Source organism: Takifugu rubripes, chromosome 10 (genome assembly GCF_901000725.2).
Source record: "Takifugu rubripes chromosome 10, fTakRub1.2, whole genome shotgun sequence".
Classification (NCBI taxonomy): Eukaryota; Metazoa; Chordata; class Actinopteri; order Tetraodontiformes; family Tetraodontidae; genus Takifugu; species Takifugu rubripes.
Window position 1 is genome coordinate 5,722,212 of NC_042294.1, and position 20,690 is coordinate 5,742,901.

Below are 20,690 nucleotides of genomic sequence, written 5' to 3' on the forward strand. Positions count from 1 at the left end.
GCTGGTGCCCTGGTGTTTAAAATATGCCTCATTAAAAATGCGGAATACCCTTAAAGAAGAAATCTAGTACTTTCCATCACAGTGCAACACTGACATCTACTGTCTTCAATTTGCGCGGCAGTTTTGTCACTTTCATCGTGTAACACTCACACTCTTCAGCGTATTTAATCAAATGACAAATAGTACACCTACAACAATATTAAAGTGTTGGATTTGCGCGGTCTAATGACAAAAAAATGTCTCTAAATGAAATGATTGGGACACCCCTTTCAAAGCCACTTGGTTGAGTCCGCAGTTGTACCCGGAAGTAGTAGTTGACATCTCAGTCATCTGACTTCTATGCATCTGACATCAATTAGAAATCAATTGTTTCTTTTCAGCGTATGTCATAGGAATTCTAGCAGTTAACATCCTTGCCTTTGGAATATTTTGCTATTTAGCTTGTAGGCTCGCTGCCTTATGAGAGACAAACGGTAGTGTTAAAACGGAAATGGACAAAATTGCTCAAGGTGAGTGAACTCGAGCCCAAAGATTGACCACAATAACGTTTCTCTTGATCCGGATGCATTAAAAACACACGCACAGCACTGAGATGCAGAGAGAGAAACAGACTAGAGGCGCAATTAATGCTTTGAGCATTTGGAACTTAAAATATGCGAACGTCAGTTGCTATTGTGTCAGTGCGACATTTCTTTTAATATGTAGCTGTTAAAATGATGCTACATTCTAAAATACAGCTTGTCTTCATCACTTCGCTCCATGTGCTTTTATTTTGCAGATGTGGGTGATATCCAGTCCAGACTGATAGACCACAGACCAGTCATCAATTCAGAAATTCGCTACCTTGTAAAAGAGTTTGAGGTACTTTATATTACATTATGGCGTTTGATGAATTGAATAAAAGTCCACTTTATTAGGCCCACCGTACTGGTAAAAGGTTGGACCCTTCAGCATTGCTTCAGTTCTTTCAGGACTGTAGCCCAGGTTTGAGAAAGTTGGTATGTCTAACACAGAGGAAAACCTTATCAGATTATCTGTGATGAGAATCTCCTGTTCCACCACACCCCAAAGGTGATCTATTGGATTGAGACCTGAAAAGTTGATACCAGCCAGGTTGGACCGATGCTGCCACATTGTTTACAGCTAATTCTGAGCCAAAAATCTGAATGTTGCAGTTGAAATGGGGACTTGTCAGACCGGGAGCATTGTTCTGGTCTTCTATTGTTCTGAGCGGACAGGAGGGGCACCTTGTGGTTTCCTGCTGTTGTAGCCCAGTTTCTTCACGGTTCCAGATGTTGGGGGTTCTCCATTCCTTGGTGGGGACCAGTGGTTATTTGAGTTACTGTTGCTGTACTATTGTCTGCCCAGTCTCTTAAATCCTGTTTCTGCCCCATTCTGATGCTGGTTTGAACTTGAGCAGGTTGTCTGGAGCTCATCAACATGTCTGATAGAGTTGAGTTGAAGCCGTTTGATCAGATGTTTGTGTTAAGGGCCAATTGAACGGGTGGACCTAATAAAGAGGCTGGTGAGTATAAATTTGTAACAAATCCACCTCCTCCAAAAGCGTACGACACGATTTTATGTGAAAGGTTCATGCATGCACTTCTGGCCCTGAGTAGCCGAACACTGAAGGTGGCCTAAGAGGAACCTGCAGCAGAAGTGGCCCCATGCTGGAGGTGTTCTTCTGAAAGCACCTGTGTGCTTTCACAGTGTTATTAAAAGGGCTTGGAAAGGAATGGCAGAAAACAGCTGCCCCAGGCCAAACCACCGTTTGATATGAACTGTTTTGAATGATTTCTGCAGTGATTTCAGAAACATATGTTTTCTCTGTTCTATAATTCTGCTGTAAAGGAGAAGCGTGGCTACAGGGAGAGCAGGCTGCTGGAGAGCGTCAACAAAATGGTGCTGGAAACAAAGGAGCAAATGCAGATGTCAAATATGGAGGCCAGCGCTCAACAGCTGTCTGAGATCCATAAACGCTGTGAGTTTTCTACATCGCTTCAAGTGTTGGGCATCCATATCAGATGCTTGCAGTGTTTGCTTGCAACTGCAACAGTGTTTGCTTTGTTATTGCCATACGTGTTTCATGATATCGTGCGGTTTGGGATCCAATGTGCTTAAGAAGTTATTTATTTGGAACCCTGGCTTAATATTTTTAATGGAATAATAAATGTATTTGAAATAATTGTGAAGTAGCAGTTTGCATGATGTTGGTAGAATGACTTAAGATTTTGGTTCTCATGTTTTGTCTCGAGATTGCAAATATAAAACCTTTTTTTTCGCCTTTTTTGACAGTGGAGGCTGCAAATCACATGGCGGCTAGAGTCCAGCAGAGGGAGCTAGAGGCACAGCAGGTAACCCTAAAAGCAAAAGAACCTTTGCAGGCGCAAATGGCATCATATTTATGATAATAAAATTGATTTCAGTTGGTTCTGGGATTCATCATATTGAGGTGTGTGTGTGTGTCTTTGTGTGTGTGTGTGTGTGTGTGTGTGTGTGTGTGTGTGTGTGTGTGTGTGTGTGTGTGTGTGTGTGTGTGTATTACCCTACTTTTTTGCATCGTCAAATCCTCAGCCTGTAGAGCAGCTACCATTCAATGTTCTGGTGTTTTTGCAGAGCACCCAGCTGCAGGAGAACTTGGATCATTTAAAAGATGAGTGGGCAGAATTTCTAAAGGAGCAGCAGAGATTAAAGATGCAGGTGGATGAAGAGCACAATGAAGCTGTCAGACAGCTCACCACAAAGTACTGTGAAATGGAGAAGGAACTGATTAAATCTTACCCTCTCTAATCAGTTCATGTTCAACCCGTTGATCACATACCTGAATGTCTGCGCTGCAAGTGCTCAGTGAAAATGTGGGCTTCTCCGATTGCTTCATGTAACACTATTTAAGAGTGTGGGAATTTCACAACTTGTCCTGTCCAAACTGTTGTATTTTTTTGCTTTCTTGACACTCAAAAGGTCTGAAACATGTGACTTTCTTGCTAAGCAATGGTTGGATGTTTTTTTTGGCTGCAAAGTTTTCAACATTTCAGTATTTTTAATGGATTCCTACAAGTTTCTGATGACAAGTCTCCACTGGCTCTAAATTAAAAGGAAGCTGGTTTTTGACACCAAGGCTAAATGTGCTAAGCACTGAGAGCCCAATCATTAAATGTACTGTAAAGCCTTCTGAGCAGGTGTGTTTAAAGCACGGGTCAAGTGTTGTTTCCATCATCCCTCACTAGCTTTGTTTGAAACATCTGACCTGTGACATCAACTTCAAGGCTACAACAGCCCACGGAGAAACATTTCATTGTGAAAGGAAGTTGATGAAACTCTGATCAGCTGCAGCAGCTGCTTTTAGTTGGCTCTGCCACCCCAGATCTGGTTTGAAAGACCCATGAATCCAATATATTCACCGCCGTTTAAACAAAAGGCGCATGAATCACAGTTATTGGGACTGTTGAAGGTTCTGTGGGTTGTTAGAGTTTGTAATCATTGATGAGTACTTACAATGCAAAGAATGGCAAAGAAAAATAAGCTTGTCCTCTATTAGATTAATCACATGCAAATGTTTGGAAGTGTTAACATGTGTTAACAATTTCTAAGCATAAACATGAATAAAAGTTGGAATATGAGCCAAGCAAGAGGTGAAATTGTGTGTGTTGGAACGTGACATGGAGATGTGTTTTGTTAAAGCCCCAGACAATAGTGGCTTGTTGGACAGGTTAATGGGTGGGTGGGCACAGCGGGCACATTCCTCGCATGGCTGAGAACAGAGTTCATCACAGATAGTGTCACAGAATAAATATTTAAAAACACACACATTCTCGCCATGCACTCCCCCGTCCACACACCTGCACTCTTTCATATGAAGAAGTAGAAGAAGCTTGAATAAATCAAGAGTTGTGCAAAAACTCTGAGCTCTGAGCTCCCCGTTTTCATGTAAGATGCGGCCTTTTTGCATTTTGTTGCTGTCTCGCAACGCCGCCGGAGTCTGCAAATACCAAGAGCGTCCACAGAGGCTGGCACCGTGGTCAGCAGACGTGTGGAGGCCTGCGTCAAAGCAACTCTACCTTGTTGACTGTATAGTAGCTAAAAAAAGGAGCAGCGCTGCCAAAATACAGCAACTCTCAGGAAGGAAACTTTTCATTTGCTTATGTTGTTTCAGATCTGTTGGAAAGACTAGAACACACACTGCAACATTGGCCTCCACTTGACTTTTGTTTCTTTATGCATGGTTGGAATGTCAGTTATTTTAGCCTGGTCAAATTAAAATCTTAAAGAAAACAAAGATTTATGGTCCCATCATTCCTATCATGCAGCCAAACAAAAGAGGCAGCTGCTGCGCTGTAATGCAGAAGATTTACATGAAGTTGTTCAGGACTGAAATCAATATATCTGTTTACAAGTTCCCTTTTATCAAATTGGTATGGAAGTTGAGATCTAACTGCCTCTTCAGTGCTGTGTTTTCAGTCTCTGGTTTGCGTCTAAGATCAGTCACTTCTTCCTGTTTTAAAGCGAGAGCAGCGGCCCCAGGCTGCAGAGCTGTGCCAGTATAAATGTTGAAGGAAACAACAGCACCCAGCTGGAGGCCCGACTGGCCAAGAGACAGATAAAGGCTGTTCTGGCTGCTTATGTATTAAAAAGAGCCTTCCTCATCCACTGGAACACAATGGAATAATGGAAATGGAGGGGACATTCGAAACCGGGGAGTCTGTGTTTGTACGATGGCTCCAAATGACGTAGTTTTTTAACTTCCACTATCACCTGCTAATTTCACTAGCGTTAGGTCTGTGATTTCAATGTACAATTGCTATACGCCCTTCCAAACTGAAAAAAGTTCAGCTTGTTTTGAATCTCAATCTCTGTCATTTTCTTTTGCAGTGGAGCATATAAAAAAAGCACAACATTTCATCAAAGGGTTTTTAAATAAATTGATTTTTAAGTAACAGAAAAAGGACGCTCTGAGAAATGAAACGGTTAATATAAGAAATACCGTTGAGTTGTATGTGTACAATTGGAGTGATTTTGTGTTCAAATGCATTTCAATAGATCGATCAATACATATGATCTTGTTTCACCTGTCAAGAATCAATCGCATTGTCTCAATACTTTTCAGGGGTTAAAAAAACAGGTTTTGTTCCAGCATTATGGGCAACAGTGCATTTAAATGCAGCACACAGCTGGTTTCCTGCCATTGATCTGCCATCATTGAACTATTTCTGGCTAATTGCATACAAGCAAATGTGGAGTATGTATGAACTTGGGTGTATATGCGGCTCTTTTGGCTGTTCCAATCATTGAGAAGGTGTACAGTAGCACGCTGTGGAGGTCATCCATGTATATAAACAGCTGACAGTGTCTTAGGTTGTGAGCTCAAATCCTCCTCAACAGAAGGATGATTGCAGCGTATTAATGCACATGTTGTGTTACTGTTTGTGTTGTACTTTGTGCAGATATGTGTTAATGAGCATGAATGTGATAACCACTACGCCACAGACGCAAGATGACAATCTGAGTTGGGAAGTGGAGGGTTCTCGGTTCGAGCCCCAGTGCAGACAAAACATGGAAGGTGCTAGAACACTTTCAAAGCACTGCCCAGGTACCCTTGAGCAAGGGACCAGACCCATTAATGCTCACACAGGGTCCTGTGATGAACTGGTGACTTATCCAGGTGCGGACCTGCCTTCACCCATGTGGGCACCCTTCCCGGAAAAGGAGAAAAATCATCAAAAAAATGAAAATGAGGGAATGTAGTTAAGGAAACTGATTTAAAGCTTATGAACCCACAGAGGGGTGACTTTTTCTGCCTCTGACAGCTAACAAACCATTACCAATCCTTTCCATTCTCGCCGGCTCACTTTTCCTTTTCAGTTGAGTGATGAGAAAAGGCAGAGCCAACAGCAACACAATGTCACTGTTTTGTGTTGCAACAACGGGAGGCAGCGAGGTATTCATCTGCAGCTGCTCTCCTGATAGGTTAGAAGACTTTCTTCACCCTCTGCGTCTTAGCTCTCCTTTGTGCCATACATTGGTCCCCTGTTACTCCATTACAGAGGGGTCTGAAATTAAAATACCACTGGACAAAAGCACACTGATTCCAAGTTAAAATTCCCACATAAAACCATCCCGGGGAGTCGGCAATGACTCCGCAGCAGACAGAAATGCAGGTGGTAATATGAATTCCTTGGCGCTAGCCAACAGTTGCCCGGTGGATCACTAAATAATACAGGAGGGGGCGCTCTGAGTGATGACAAAGTAAGAAACAGATGTTTTTCTGAGTAGTTTCGGATCTTGGTGACCTAGAAAATGAGCCCTGGGGGGCATATAGAAGCAATATCTGGAAGCAAAAGGGGTGGAAATCAAATGCCCCCTCTTCTCCATAAATTCCAGCGCTCTTATTTGCAAGCAGAAATATGTTCCCCTGATGAACGCAGACACAGTAACCAGAATTTGATGTTATCCATTTGTCTTGTTCTGAAGGACACACGTCAGCGTTGCCCGTTGGTTGCCGTAGAGTCTCTTTTCTGACTTGTACATGATGGTTTGCCTCTGATAACTTTCATCCAACGGTCTCACCAATGCAGAAGCTAAACATTCCATCCAGAGCCAAGAAATACAGAAACGGCCCAGCAACAACAAGCACCTTCATCCATCAATCTCGGTGCAAACAATAGGTGCGTTTCCACTGCCAGAGTTCCTGGTAAAGACTGGGACAGGAAGTTTTCAGGAACAGGTCCCTCTCTCTTGGACCTCTCTGTGGCCGTGTCTCCACTGCAGGACAGGACTCAGGACGGCAGGAATTTCTCTCACCATGTAATCGGCCTAATAGCCAGACAGGATGCTGGAAATAGGCTGTCATCAGTCCCCAACAGTGGCACAGGTTATTATTGTGTTGTATAGAACTACCAATAAATGACTGCATTCAATGGCAGCCACATCTCTGCATCTCACTGTCCATCAGTTCTTGATAATATTTATTATTGTTTCTATTGCTAGAAGGTTAAAGTATTAAATGTGCAAGGACCTATATTTGCTGAAACATTCATTGTTGAGACATCATCCTAGCTTTCAGCTGTTTCTAAGCCAAAAACATTGCCTGTTTCATTGAGCATCATAAATCATCTCTTTATTCACATGAAGTAAGCCCTCGAGCAGTAAAAGCCCCTTATTGTTCACAAGCCATAGCCGCTAATTTTGTCTTTAGGCTCTATGTAATCATTTCCATTCATTCACACTAATTTTGGTTGGTTGGCTGCCAGTTGTGGCTCGCAAACGTCAGTTCCAAAATTTTATTTTTAATTTACTCGATATGGTTATGGCTGGTTATTGTACTGGAGTTTTAAGTTTTCTTCTTTTGAAAATTTTTTGGATCGAAATAGGGACATAATTCAATTCAAATCCAATGAGAAAATAATTTTCTCGCAGCTTTGATTTTATTTGTACCAGATTGCCTGGGTTTAAATATCTAAAGAACTAAATCATGCAACAGAAAGCAGCAAGGAAAGTAGTGATTTAAGGCCTTCGAGACTAAACTAACAAAGATGTTGAAGAATACATGTAACGGGAGGAGAAAAAACATTATTCAAGGTTCAACAAGTTCCTGAATGTGAAGCAGAAGCAACGCCACATGTTTCTTTCCTTCTTTTCCTTTCAGAGGACATTTTCTGTTTGCACTACTGGAAACTCACGATCATTCATTGTCATTGAAAGTGGCATTAGTTTGAATTATTGTTATTGAATCAAAGGCATTTTTATAAAATGTGCAAAAATGAAAAGCTTCCTGATGAATGATGAGGAGGATAATAGAAGGGAAAAGCTCCCCGGGTCAAGCATATTTTCACAGAAGCTAATAAATGATCGCAGTTCTTGTGGCGGAGGGGGGCAAGTGGACTTCTTCCCCTGTTGTTCCCAGATCAGGGCCTTTGCTCTCACTCAATGAGCTCTCCAGGGAGCATCTAATATCCCACCTACCCCTGAATCCCAGTACATCAATCAGTTGTGCTCTCCAATCCTGCATGGTTTACCCATGCAGGATTGGACAGAGGATCCCTGCTAATCACACAGCTAAAACATCATCCTGACTGACAGGTCATGGGGAAGCAGATATAGACAAAGCATGTCAACGTGTGACTTCACAGTCGTAAATGGAATTTCTGCATTTCTATGTTGCAAAGAGCTCCTGCACCCAATGAATGTCAGTAGGCTTCTCATTGCAGCTTTCTCCGTGGAAGGGGGGGGGGTTCTTGGCTGAAGAATGCAAGGGAGTGGCGTCCTTCAATAAAGGTTGACGACAGCTCTGGACTTTTTTTCCCCTCCCATCTTTCTTAAACCACTGAGGTTTTACTACTGCTGCTTCATTTAATGAGTAATGGTTTTACCTTTAGGCTCAGAGCAAAACACGCTCAGAAAGGGAAAGTCCAAAAGTAAAAGCATGACTGGCCTATAAGTAGTGAACTGACATTTGTCCTTCCTTTTAGTGTTGTTTGGATGACTCTGAATTACACACCAGAAAGCATCTGCTAGAACCACCACCTTAATTCGGTGGAGGGGATTGTGTGCCTGAATGATCCTGAGAGCTAAGTTGTCCAGGGCTGTTGTGCCCCCGGTAGGACCTTCCATAGCAAACAAGTCCTAGGTGATGGGTCAGACTAAAGGTGGTTCACCTACCCATCATGAAGAAAACACAAGAGCAAGGACATTTACATTGCCCAGATTGGCGTTTCCGGGGCCTGAGGACAGACCTGGCAGCTTCAAATGCATTATGAGGGTCTGTTGGAAATGTCTGGCTGAGCCCTCTGTCAGAGAGGTCTTCATCTCCCACATTTGGAAGTGCTTCTCCCAGATCCAGAGGGAGGGTGGGGATATTGAGTTGGATTGGACCATGTTCTCTGCCTCTATTGCTGACGCAGTAGCCTTGAGCTGTGGACGCAAGGTCTCTGGTGCCAGTTATGGTGGCAAACCCCAAACCCGGTGGTGGACACCAGAAATAAGGGACGCAGTCAAGCTGAAGAAGGAGATCTATCAGGCCATGTTGGCCCATGTAATTCCCCAACCAGTAGACGGGTACCGGGAGGCCAAGCAGGCTGCAGCAAGGGTTGTTCTGGAGGCAAAAACTCAAGTCTGGGAGGAGTTCCGGGAAGCCATGGAGAATGACTATAGGTCAGCCTCGAACGCCTTAGGAGGGGGAAGCGGTTTCCAGTGTGGGTGGAGACCTTTTGACCTCAACTAGGGATATTGTCGGATAGGGGAAGGAATATTTCGAGGAGCTCCTCAATCCCATCGTCATACCTTCCACTAAGGAACCAGAGGCTGAGGACTCTGAGGTGGAATCTGTCATCCCCCAAGCCGAAGTCACCAAGGAAGTGAGTAAGCTCCCTGGTGGCAAGGCGTTGGTCTGGTCCTGTTGAAGGTTCCTTCCTAATAAAAGGGAATTTTTCTTTGGCCCTGTTGCTTGCATGCAAGTCAGGCTCTGGACTAGAGACAATAGGGATGAAAACAGACATTGAATAAAAGATGTCTGTGTAGATTCTCAATCATCCAGGTCATAGTTCTCCAAGGTAAGATTTCTGTGTCAACTGGACGTTTTGCCTTCTCTCCAGAAGGCGTCTTCAGTTCTGAACACACTGAGAGCAGAGCTGCCCTTGTGCCCCATTATCATGCTAATGATCTGGGTGGTCACCTGAGAGTCGTCAGCAGGGTCGTTGGCAGGGTCGTTCACCTAGTTTTGGTTTGTGTGCCTCCCCTTTGTCTGCTGGGTCACACAGTGGTGAATGGTGATTCACCACTGTGTGACCCTGAAACAGTGTGAACTTTTGGATTGTTGTTGGAAGGAAATGAGGACTGCATTGTATGTAGGTGATAGAAAGTTCTTTAGCCCACCACCTCTGTTTAAGGATGGCTTTTCCAATTTGACATAGATGGCTTCCTTGATACCCCTCTCAAACCATCAATCTTCTCTGGCCAGTACGCGTACTTGACTGTCCCCAAAGTAGTGCCCGCTTTCTTTTAGGTGTAGATGTACTGCTGAGCCCTGGCCTAAAGAGGTGGCACGTCTGTGATGGGCTATTCGTTCATAGAGAAGTTGTTGCAGTTGCAGTTCCTTGCAATTTCTCCTGGCACTGTACAGTGAATAAAGTTAAATTAAATTGCAAGTTACTTTTTCAGTGTTTGTAAACTGGTAACAGAAGCAACAATCAAATCTATAAAATGAAATGAAAGTTTCAATGGTACAGGATGGAGAACTTTTTTTAAGGAATTGGGGGAAGGAAAATAGTTTAGGAGCAAGCAGGATACAGGAAGACACAGGGGAAAGCTCCAGAAAAGGAAGACTGATCCTTTAAAGCTCACTCTAAAGCTGCTCTTCTCCCAGCACCTGCCACTAATCCACTGCCAAGTCACACACATCATTCCAAGAGACACACTGGCTAATGGCTTCTGCGGAGAGTCGCTAACCTATGACTGGTCCCATGACTGCCTCTGCAGATGCCCAGGTTGTGCAGGATGCTCTGAGCTAACAAATGTGTGACACATCCTGTGCACACAGGACAAATGTTGGCCTCTTTCCTACCCAGACTCACCCAAAGTACGTCAAGCAAGGTCTGATGTAACCTACAAAAAAAAGTGAGAAATATTTGGTTTGTGCATTCTGCCACAGTGCCCTCTCAACTACAGTCTTTAAAACGGCATTGGTTCTGGTTGGGCCTGATTCAACCGAGAGCAGAGAACAAATCTTCAGTAAACATCTGTTTTGTGACTTGGCCACTTTTTACTGGAAATGTCAGCCTGAATGAGGCTTAGAATTTCCATGAGAGCAAACAGGACTACAGGTTGACAGCAAATCTAGTTTTTGGGTATTTTTTCCACTTTTTTGTGAAGAAAAATAAAAGCAGTCATTGATGCAGCAGATGCAATATTGTAGTCTTAAAATAACAAATCCATGCAGAGAAAATATACCGTTTTGTTCATCCCTATTGATGTTAAAGGCATTAATAGCTCGGCTTGAATAAAAGGAATCTATGAAATTTGATTTTAGTCACAGGTCTTCATAAGAGGAACTAGTAGCATCTTTGTCCTGTCCTGTCCTGTCCTCTCCGTCTCCGTCTGTCCTCCTTCCTTCTCCTGTCTCCTCCCTACCTCCATTACCCCTAATTACCCTAATGTGTCTCACCTCGGAGGATGTGCAGCTTGTCCCCTTTCAAAAATCACACTGCCCCTTCTGGATTGGAGGCTTCAACTATCTGTGCACCCTTCGACCCATTAACAGAGATTATCAAGAGGGTGTGATCCCCCTGTCGGTGGATCCCCCTGTAGGTAGATCACACCCCTTTAGTTCCCTTTCTTTAAGTGGGGAAACCAGCAGGGCATTATCTCAGCAAAAGAGGAAGGGTTCTTCAATGTCTCTTTCAAATTGTTGTTTGAGGTGCACATTTCCCCACCATGGGAAGAATAAATCATAAGATTTGATTAAATCCACCCCCACCCCTGTGTTTTTCTTGATTCAATATTTTAAATCTGGTTAAGTTCTAATCTGTTACAATGGTATCGCCTATATATACAACAACAAAAAAAATCAGTTCTGTTTGTCACCACCAACTTTTATTGATATGCATCTGTTTTATTTAAAAAAAAAATAATTTAATAATAATAATTTTAAAAAATACCCAAAGGAAACAAAATATGTGACCTCCAACAATTATGTGACATCTATACGTCCGTGTTTATAACCAAATATGGTGAGAAAAAGTAGTTCTGATTCATATTTAATATGCAGTAATTAAAATACACAGTATATGAAAATACCTTTGAGTCTGTAAGGGAAAAGCACCTATGATGGATAGATGTATAAAAATATTGAGTATTGTCCTCATTCTGTGATCGGTGATCAAGCAGTTTTAATGTGAACTGCAGGATGATCATCTGACTCCGCGGGAAGAGGTGGATGCACACACATCACACCTTCACAATGATATATGGAAATCATAGTTCATTTTTATAATAATAACTTTGTTCAAGGAAACTAACGGATGATTTTCAGTTTTTGGACTTCAATTAAGTTTTATTTTGCTTTTACTATCTCTGCGTAAAGTGACACCAATTGAGGACCAACTCAAAGGTGATCTCAATTCATCAAAGCCTTCAAATTCAAATTGGGACGGCCCTGATTGGGTGTGATGGTCTGCAGGGGCGTGGGTGGTGCCTCCCACCCTCCCCGTTCTCTTGCTTCCAGGAGCTGATTCAATCCTTGGCCTCAGGTGTGTGTCTCCCAGAGGATAGGTGGCATCCTTGAAGGCCAGCTCGCTTTCTTTTCATTCCACTGTTCTCATTTGCCTTAAAGATTATGTTACGTTAAAATTCAATTTGTCATTTTCCCTTTTGCACATTCGTCTTTCAGGGATCAGCAGCATCGCTGACAAATTGGGGCTCCTCCTAGTCCAGGAGGACTAATTAAATCTGTTCTTTGAAATGAAATCATGAAAATTCCAAAATAAAATGCAAAGTAAATGGAAAATATTTGTGAACTTCCTGTGGTCCCACACAGAAAGCAACGGCCATGTGATATATCTCCAGTCCCCTTCAACCCCCTCATAAGCTGAGTATGTCCTGATGGTTTCAGCAGCAGGAAGTCCTGTTGTCCACACCTCAAGGAATGAGGACCTATTTTAGCGACATTAGTCATTTCTTGGCTAATTTAGGAACTTTCCTGGCACAAGATAGGTTCATAAATGAAAATAACATTAGAGTGAAGGATTTGGTGCTTGAAACATTGGTTTATTCTTCTCTTATGGAGGTCAGTCCAAAAATCTCCATGTGTCCTCTCATGCCTTAATGCTTCCACTTGCCATACGTGCAACTAATCTGATAAATATAGAAAATTATGCTAATGCCAGTAATGTTTATGCCTCAGGAGAGGCAGATATGAGGAGAATTGTCATGGAATTCCACATCCACCCATTTTGACCCTTCTCCATAATCAGGCTGTTTCTTTCACCCATTGTGCTGTGTTCCTTTCAAAAGAACTTTTATAGTTTCATTTCCTGGATGTTTTCCTTTCTGTCTCTCCTCTTAAAGCCACCGCGGTCCAATTTCCACCCCTTGGTGTGTATTTCTGGAGCTCTTCCAACAGTAAGTTACTCTGCTAACCTTTTCCCAGTGCAGGTGCCTGCAGCAGCAGCAGCAGCCCAGCAAAGCTGTCTGCAAATGATATTGGTTCCCCTCCATTGGTCACATCCTGTATGCCGGATATGATTTTGCATGAGTGTGTGGAGTTAATGGAAACGTGTCTGCTTTGGATTGCATGATGGGAGGAAGGAGCTGAAAGCGTTTGTACAGAAACACAGGTGATTCCCATTTGGTTACATGACAGAATTGGCTTTAGTTGGGAATAGTCCCTGAAATACACACTAAAACCATAAATTGTCCTTATTGCCAGTGTCCACAATATGAAGAAAGAGCTAAAAAGGGTTAAGATGTAGGAAATACAACAGTTATTGTAAATTCTCTGTCCACTATAAGCATTTTTTTACACTGTCATAGTGATTCTTGCTTATGTCTCTTCAATAAAGTTGTGTCTGTTATGTCGCCTCTCACATTTCATCTGTTCTGCAGCTGCTTCTTTCACTCTTGTTCACTGGGAAGAATTTACTGAGCACATATTCAAACGTGGACACGGATCATTGGGTCTGCTTTCAGAGTTACAGCTTCTTTTTCGTATTAGCGCAGCCCTCAGTTTCAATGACCTATTATGCTGGAGCCACGGCATTATGGCAATCTGTCAGGTTAGAAATTAGAAATGAAGACGGCATATTTTAGTTGATATCATAATAACGAAATCCTCTTGGTATGCTTGACAATATCGTGCAGTTGCCAGTAAATTCCACTTGAACCAATATTTCTTCCAGTTGGTCTCCCAGGAGCTCTTTAGGCCATACATTGGGGACAATACTGTAGTAATCCATCTTCGTTTGCTTCAGATGCATAAATAGGTATTATGTTAGGGGTTAGCACGTCCTATTTTTGGTACTTCATAATCATATTTGGACTTGGGGCAGCATCACTTTGCAGTGCTTCAGACAGCATCACAGATCCGCCTCGGTGTCTGTATATAGTCCAAAGGGAGGGATGGACGGACGGCTGCATGGATGGATAGAACTGGAGCAGATTTCTTTATTATAACACCTCTCGGTGATTGCTGAGAGCATGTTCAGCATGTTTCTGAGAGGCTTCTCCCGCAGTCACATGCATCCTGTCCCGCTTGAAACTGTTGAGTCAGGGGGCGTAACTTCCACGTTCGGTCTTTCCACCAGCGGGGACGGCGTTCATTTAACCGGCATTCACAATGGCTTTCACGGCCAACTGCTCACCGTTTATGTTGACTTTCATTTATTCGTCACTACTCTTTGTAAGTGTGTTTTGCACCGAGGACGCAGACAATGAACACGACAAGCACACCTACACGGTGGAGATGTTCAACGAAGCGGTGCCCACAGCACCGCACTTTGTAATGTTTTACGCCCCGTGGTGAGTGAATAGTTATAGTTACAAAGTTTTTTTTGTTGCTTTGAAAAAAAAAACTCATTATGTCTAGACAGGGCGTTGTCTTTATTCGATTTGAAAGAAGGTGCACTAGCTATTTAGCAAGATGCTAGTTGGTCAACTAGCCCCTTCCCTTTGTTAGAACGTTGTGTTTAGCTTAGCTGCTTACTAGCATAGCTGCTACTAGCGTAGCCGACCGGTCTGCTGTGTTTGAAGCCGCTGTGCGCTCTTACCGGTGCGGTCATTTGAACGAATAAAAGTTTGCTTAGAGGACCTTTAATAGACTTGTGTATGCTAAATGCATATGTACCTAGCCGCAGCAAGCATGCAGACAGTATATAGCGGTTTAGGTCTAATTTAGTAGTTTGGTAAGTCTTGCTTACGTGGCAAGCACTGATTGAGCAGTGACGTTGCGGCAGTAAATAGAAATATGGGTCGGCCTCCCTGGACCCTCAAACATCAGTCACTATAGTGCAATAAAGCAAGTTCTTTCGAATATAATGCACAGAATATCGCACCTTCATATGAAATCGGCTTTGAAAGTTCTTTAATTCCTTCCTCCAACACTGTTTACTTTGAAAAAACAGAAGCAAACATCAGGTAAGACTCACCTGCGCTCTTCTTTAGCTGGTTCTTTAGTGGTTACAATCTTAACTAGTATATGAAGTTATTATACATATATAACCAGGAAAGAAGCACCCGGAGAACATAGTCCTACGCTGAGCAGGTCGTTTTCCCACATATTGTGAGATACTACAGGTGCAGGTCACAAATGATGAGTTCCTCTATGGCCCATTATCAACATTTCCTGATTAAATTCATAAGCTTTTTGGCTTATTTTGCCAACAGAAAGACCAGATGGCACCTGCTCTCCCTAACCGTCGAAAGCAATTTTCTCAAATGTTAATTAAGTTTAACTGTATTGTTGTGCACCTCCTGGATTGAATCGAGCAAATATTTCAGAACTTCGACGACACATGGAAAGAACCAGCCTCTGGTCATGAGAAAGGGCTTTTCCGTAGGGCCAAACGATTGACATTCATCTAGCATAGAACACACCCATGCTAGCATCATTTTGTCAGCAGGCATCTAAAGCTGTGTTTAATAACTCCACGGTGTGTTTGTCCAGGTGTGGCCACTGCCAAAGGTTACAGCCGACATGGAATGAACTTGCAGACAAGTACAATAGTATGGATGACCCGCCTGTGTATGTGGTGAAGCTAGACTGTGTTCAGGACACCAAGTTCTGCTCCAATGTCCATGGAATCAGAGGCTACCCCACGTAAGTGCTGCTCTCACACGTCTTCAATGGCTCACACACATGTTGTCGTGCAAAAGGCAAATTGGATGAATGAGTGGTGCCGATTCCATGCAACCTCCAAATCTCCCGGGTGCTGCTGTCATTGAGGTCCAGCGAGACCTCGGTTTGGGTTGACGTGGTCACGCTGGTGGTCTCTTGAGCTTCAGCAAGGACCGATGTCACCAGAAGGTGAGGAGGTGGCTCACGTGCTCCTCTCCAGATAGAGACAGACTTCAGCACCTTAATATCCTGCTGGGTGAGGATGAGGAGCGTGCATGGCAGCTTCAGGAAACGTGAGCTCCCTCTGCTTCAGTGTCCCGCCACCTTCTTGCTTCGCCACATTGCTCTTGACACAGACATTTTTGAGTGGCTCTTTTCCTGTCATATAAAACCAGTGTTATTGATGCAATTTGATTTGTGTGACACACGGCGATTAAACACATACACATTCTGTGCCTCCCTCTAACGAGCCTGCTGCCTCTCTGCTCACAAACAACCATGCACACACATGCACGCGCCCACATATACATCACAATGCTAATTAAGGCACCGATGGCAGGACGGAAACGGTGCCCACAGTGGACTGGTGCATTCATTTAGCTGCTCTGGTGCCACCATATGTGATGTCCTGTCCGCCGTTATGCAGATTTGGGTTTGTTCCTGTAGATTGCAGCTGGTCTGAGAGGGCTGGCCAGCTGCAACGTTTCCCCCGTGTGGTCGTCCAGGAAGTCGGGAGGCTTGAATGCAGACAGCTTTGAGATTTAAGTCTTTGTCAATGTAATGCGGCGTAAGACTGCTGTAGCTGCACTGGACGGCTTGGCCACAGATCAGTTGTTGCTAAAAGCTCCACTGTTTCAACACTGTCTGCTTTTTTTTTTTACACAGCTGATGTATGGCAGCCTGGCTAAAATGTGTGTGAGGGCATTCCCTTCCAGGATTTCCTCCAGTCTTTTATTTCATTTTAAAAAAAGGTCCCAAGACAGCCATCACTCCCCCTTTCTTGGATGTCCTCTTACATGTTTTGTGCTGTTTTCCGCTTGTTGCCACATTGCTACTTTGTGAGATCGGGGGTGATCATGCGAGACGTTTAGCTCAGAGGACGAGATTGTAGCTGGGAAAAGTGTTCTTTTCAGATTTAGAAGATGTTATCCATGGTTCCTGGTGTTTTTTAAGTCCTAATAAAGGTTCCTGTTACCTCACATGGTAGCAACAGAAGCTAGGACGTCTCTGCACCATGTTTTTAGTGTATGTGCAGATGGATGGATGAGTGGATGAGGTGTTATTCTCTGGATGCTGCTGGGAGGCTCCTTAAACTAAGGATCAATAATCCATATGTGATACATGGGATCAATAACCCACACACACAGTTGGTCTCTTACAAGGCCCCTGCTGGTTAGAGGACAAACACACAATATTCACGTGAAGTCTACGTTAAAGTTAAATCTCTGTGATGTAAATAAATGAAACCCAAATTCAAACATTTATTTTCCAAGACCTCTTTCTGATTCGTATTTAATCCTTTTAAACGGTAACTTGCGCTAGTCGTGTTTGTGGTGTTAAATGTGTAAAGGATATTTTTTTTATTGTGCTACAGGACTCAGAACCTGCTTAGCACCAGTGCTATGAGCAAAAACATTACCGTAATTTAAAGGCCAGCATCAGTTAAAATGATTCAGCGTTCCTTCGATCAGCAGAGACGTGTCGAGGTTTCGTATGAAAAATGCCAAGTTGTTACACGTCTGCTAAAAACTAAGAACATTTCATAGAAAATGAGGTTGTTTTGATTGGTGATTGACAGAGAGAATGAGGTCAGAGCTCTTCTAACACCATATAACTAAATTTATATGTTGGATTTCAACAGCAGGGCCTGAAGAATGATTGATAGAAGATTAAAAACCGATCTAATAATCTTCCTAAATCCCTGGCTTGCATGTATGAGTGCCCATAATAGCACAGCTGTGTTACACATAGGTTGAAGCTGTTCAAACCAAACGAGGAGGCAGTTAAACATCAAGGACCCAGAGATTTGGAGTCTCTAGAGACATGGATGCTGAAGACTCTTCAGGAGGGACCCTTGGTGAGGAAACCCTTTAAAACCTCAACTTCACCACCTGCTGGCCCTCACACCGCGTTCAGTGATGTATTCTATTGTTACCCAGGAACCGGAATCTGAGCTAGAGCCCCCAAAGGTGCCAGAGCCTAAACAGGGCATGTACGAGCTCAGCGCACTCAACTTCAAAGCCCACATTGCCAAAGGTAAAGATCAAAGAATCACCAGAAAGTTCCTTGTTTAAGTTTTTTTTTTTTTTTTTAAAAGCCCCCATTACCATAGAAAACCAATGTTGTCATTGTTAGATTATCATTTTTAATGCTAAGTATCTGCAGGGTCTTTTATTCCTTTGTCATGCTTTTATTTTTTCCCTGTCTTGTTTCAGGTTCCCACTTCATTAAGTTTTTCGCTCCGTGGTGCGGTCACTGCAAAGCAATGGCCCCAACCTGGGAGCAGCTGGCCACCACCTTGGAGCACTCTGATGACATCAAAATAGGAAAGGTTGGAACTTCAATTACGAGAAAACATTCATTACCTGTCTGAACAAGAACCAGATGTTGGTCACATGACCGCTCACTTCCTTATTTCAATATTAAACCAACACTTGAGTAAGTTTGCCTCTAAATGGCCGCCTTTGTTGGATTCAGGTGGATTGTACTCAGCATTATGAGGTGTGCTCCGAGAATGGCGTACGGGGATACCCCACCCTGCTCTTCTTCCACAATGGCCAGAAGGTACGTCTTCCTAGGTGGCGATTTTAATATTCAACTACTTATTTAGCACAATTCCTCTGTAAGTGATTTGATCGAAGTTGCGACAAGGAACCCTGCCATGTAATAGCAAGGACTCTCATCACTGGTGCTCCATGTACATCTGCAGACGGATCAGTACAAGGGGAAAAGGGACCTGGACTCTTTCAAAGACTTTGTGGACAAACAGCTGAAAGCTAACATTGCCAACGAGCAAGTCCAAGAACAAGAGAAAGAAGCTGAGAACCAAATCCCCACGGCCGAGCCAGCTACGGAGGAAGTGAGCATGAACTCACTGGAATAATTACATTCATGTGTGCAAAAGCCGTCCTCATAAACAGTTGCTTGATGAAGGGGGACCATTCTTTTCTCTTCGCAGTCCAGTTTATTGATCCTAACGAATGACAACTTTGAGGAGACGGTGGCCAAGGGCCTGACTTTTGTCAAGTTCTACGCTCCGTGGTAAGATCCTCTCAACTGCAGATGTGGAGGCGCCGTTTAAAAGTTAGTCATCCTCCCACTGTCACCTGCAGGTGTGGCCACTGTAAGAATCTCGCTCCAGCGTGGGAAGATCTGTCCAAAAAGGACTTCCCGGGCCTCGCTGATGTCAAGATAGCCAAGGTGGACTGTGATTCTGAACGCACACTCTGCAACAAACACTCTGTGAGTATCCGGCTGTTCGCCACACATTTGAACGCAGCATTGCCTTTAACATGGACAATTAAGGATAATTGTTTGATCACAGAGGATATTTCAGTTCTTCAGTGTTTTAACAGGGATGTGGACGTAGTCTGACGCCAATGATGATGTGTTTGTTAAGGCTTCTGTTCCAAATGAGCCACCAACTCATTGCACCTCCCGTCTGGCCCTGCACTTGCCATCACTAATTAATTTATCCCGCTTTTATTTATTTATTTATTTAAGGGTTTTTACAAAAATGGCGACTCATTAACCCAATTGTACAACTTTCAGGGTCCAAGATCCAAAGATCACTTCTTCAGGGATATTTCACAGTCATTAAAAATTGACCCCTGAAGGAGATTCTTGTTGAAGTTGCATAAGTTGACCGGAGGTTCCGGGGCTGTGTGGTATAACACTCTCTCTCCTTCTTCAGATTAATGGCTACCCCACCTTGATCATGTTCAAGGCAGGGAAACAGAGCCAAGAACACAACGGTGGGCGGGACCTCGAGAGCCTACACAAATTTGTGATGACGTATGCAAGAGATGAACTGTAGATATTTTCATGCCAGCACTCAACTCGCCGCTGCTCTGCTCACCCTCACGTTCTAACTGGCCAGAAGGACTTTTGTCTCTCTTACAGCTGCCACCTCTCGACTCAGATTGTTTTCTGAAATGGATCCATCTATGACGGGCTAATGCCTGTTCTCGCTCAGCGTGTAAGGAAATGTGAATTCTACTTCCCCTACACCTTCAGTCACCTATGGACTAAAACTAACTTGATGGTTGGGTAGAAACAACAACCTCTTTCTCAGCACTGTGGAGGCAGTCGGGACAGCAGGATGTCTCACTGGAAGGATGAACCACATATGGGATCTCTGTTGAGGAAAACTGTCATCAACAGGGAAACGCTGTATTTTCTTACTCCTGTCCTTTCAGAGCACCACCCCTCTCCCTTCTTCCTCGCCTTCAGGGTCTCCGGCTTGGACCGTGTTGCTCTATGTACTGAATCTCTTAGACTTCCTGGTGTTTCATTTTCTCCTTCCTTTGATAGAGCTCGAGGGGAGTTCTAAAGAACCACAATAAAATAGGCTTTTTATAATCGCAATCATGTATCTCGGTACTGTGGAAATGTGATGTCCTACCAGCATCGACAGCGGTTTGACTAATTTGATGTAAAGCTGCTGATTTTTACCTCCAAATGTAAAATGCAACAAAACATTAAATCGATACTGGCTGGTAGCATTCAAAGGTATTGTGCTGCAACTGCTCTTTGGCCTGATTATTCCTGACACCATAGAACCGTCCGACGCAGGTACACAAACAGACACTCGCAGGGTTTTTGTCAGTATGTTTTATGGTTATCATGTGGTCCAAGGAAGTCCAGACAG

The 20,690-nt window shown here is 43.4% G+C and overlaps 2 protein-coding genes across 2 annotated transcripts; both read left to right on the top strand.

Moving 5' to 3' along the window:
* Window positions 1–291: 291 nt before the first annotated feature.
* Window positions 292–4,272, top strand: bloc1s5 (biogenesis of lysosomal organelles complex-1, subunit 5, muted). The gene is made up of 5 exons (XM_003967920.3): window positions 292–509; window positions 779–861; window positions 1,852–1,981; window positions 2,296–2,354; window positions 2,617–4,272. Exons 1-5 carry the CDS (start codon window positions 491–493, stop codon window positions 2,788–2,790), a joined length of 465 nt encoding a protein of 154 aa, XP_003967969.2. The 5' UTR covers window positions 292–490; the 3' UTR covers window positions 2,791–4,272.
* Window positions 4,273–14,237: 9,965 nt separating this feature from the next.
* On the top strand, window positions 14,238–20,554 carry txndc5 (thioredoxin domain containing 5). Its single transcript, XM_011607857.2, has 10 exons — window positions 14,238–14,505; window positions 15,650–15,802; window positions 17,792–17,897; window positions 17,980–18,076; window positions 18,256–18,371; window positions 18,518–18,604; window positions 18,750–18,899; window positions 18,999–19,081; window positions 19,153–19,282; window positions 19,734–20,554. The coding sequence occupies exons 1-10, from the start codon at window positions 14,324–14,326 to the stop codon at window positions 19,854–19,856; spliced, it is 1,227 nt and encodes a 408-aa protein (XP_011606159.2). The 5' UTR covers window positions 14,238–14,323; the 3' UTR covers window positions 19,857–20,554.
* The last annotated feature ends 136 nt before the right edge of the window (window positions 20,555–20,690 follow it).

Excerpts from the sequence above, each read along its gene's own strand:
- txndc5 (XM_011607857.2), top strand. The coding sequence starts at position 14,324 with ATGGCTTTCACGGCCAACTGCTCACCGTTTATGTTGACTTTCATTTAT. Across the intron at positions 15,803-17,791 it reads GGAATCAGAGGCTACCCCAC|GTTGAAGCTGTTCAAACCAA; the intron begins GTAAGTGCTGCT and ends TGTTACACATAG. Across the intron at positions 18,077-18,255 it reads CAAAGCCCACATTGCCAAAG|GTTCCCACTTCATTAAGTTT; the intron begins GTAAAGATCAAA and ends GTCTTGTTTCAG.
- bloc1s5 (XM_003967920.3), top strand. Across the intron at positions 1,982-2,295 it reads GTCTGAGATCCATAAACGCT|TGGAGGCTGCAAATCACATG; the intron begins GTGAGTTTTCTA and ends CTTTTTTGACAG. Across the intron at positions 2,355-2,616 it reads GGGAGCTAGAGGCACAGCAG|AGCACCCAGCTGCAGGAGAA; the intron begins GTAACCCTAAAA and ends GTGTTTTTGCAG.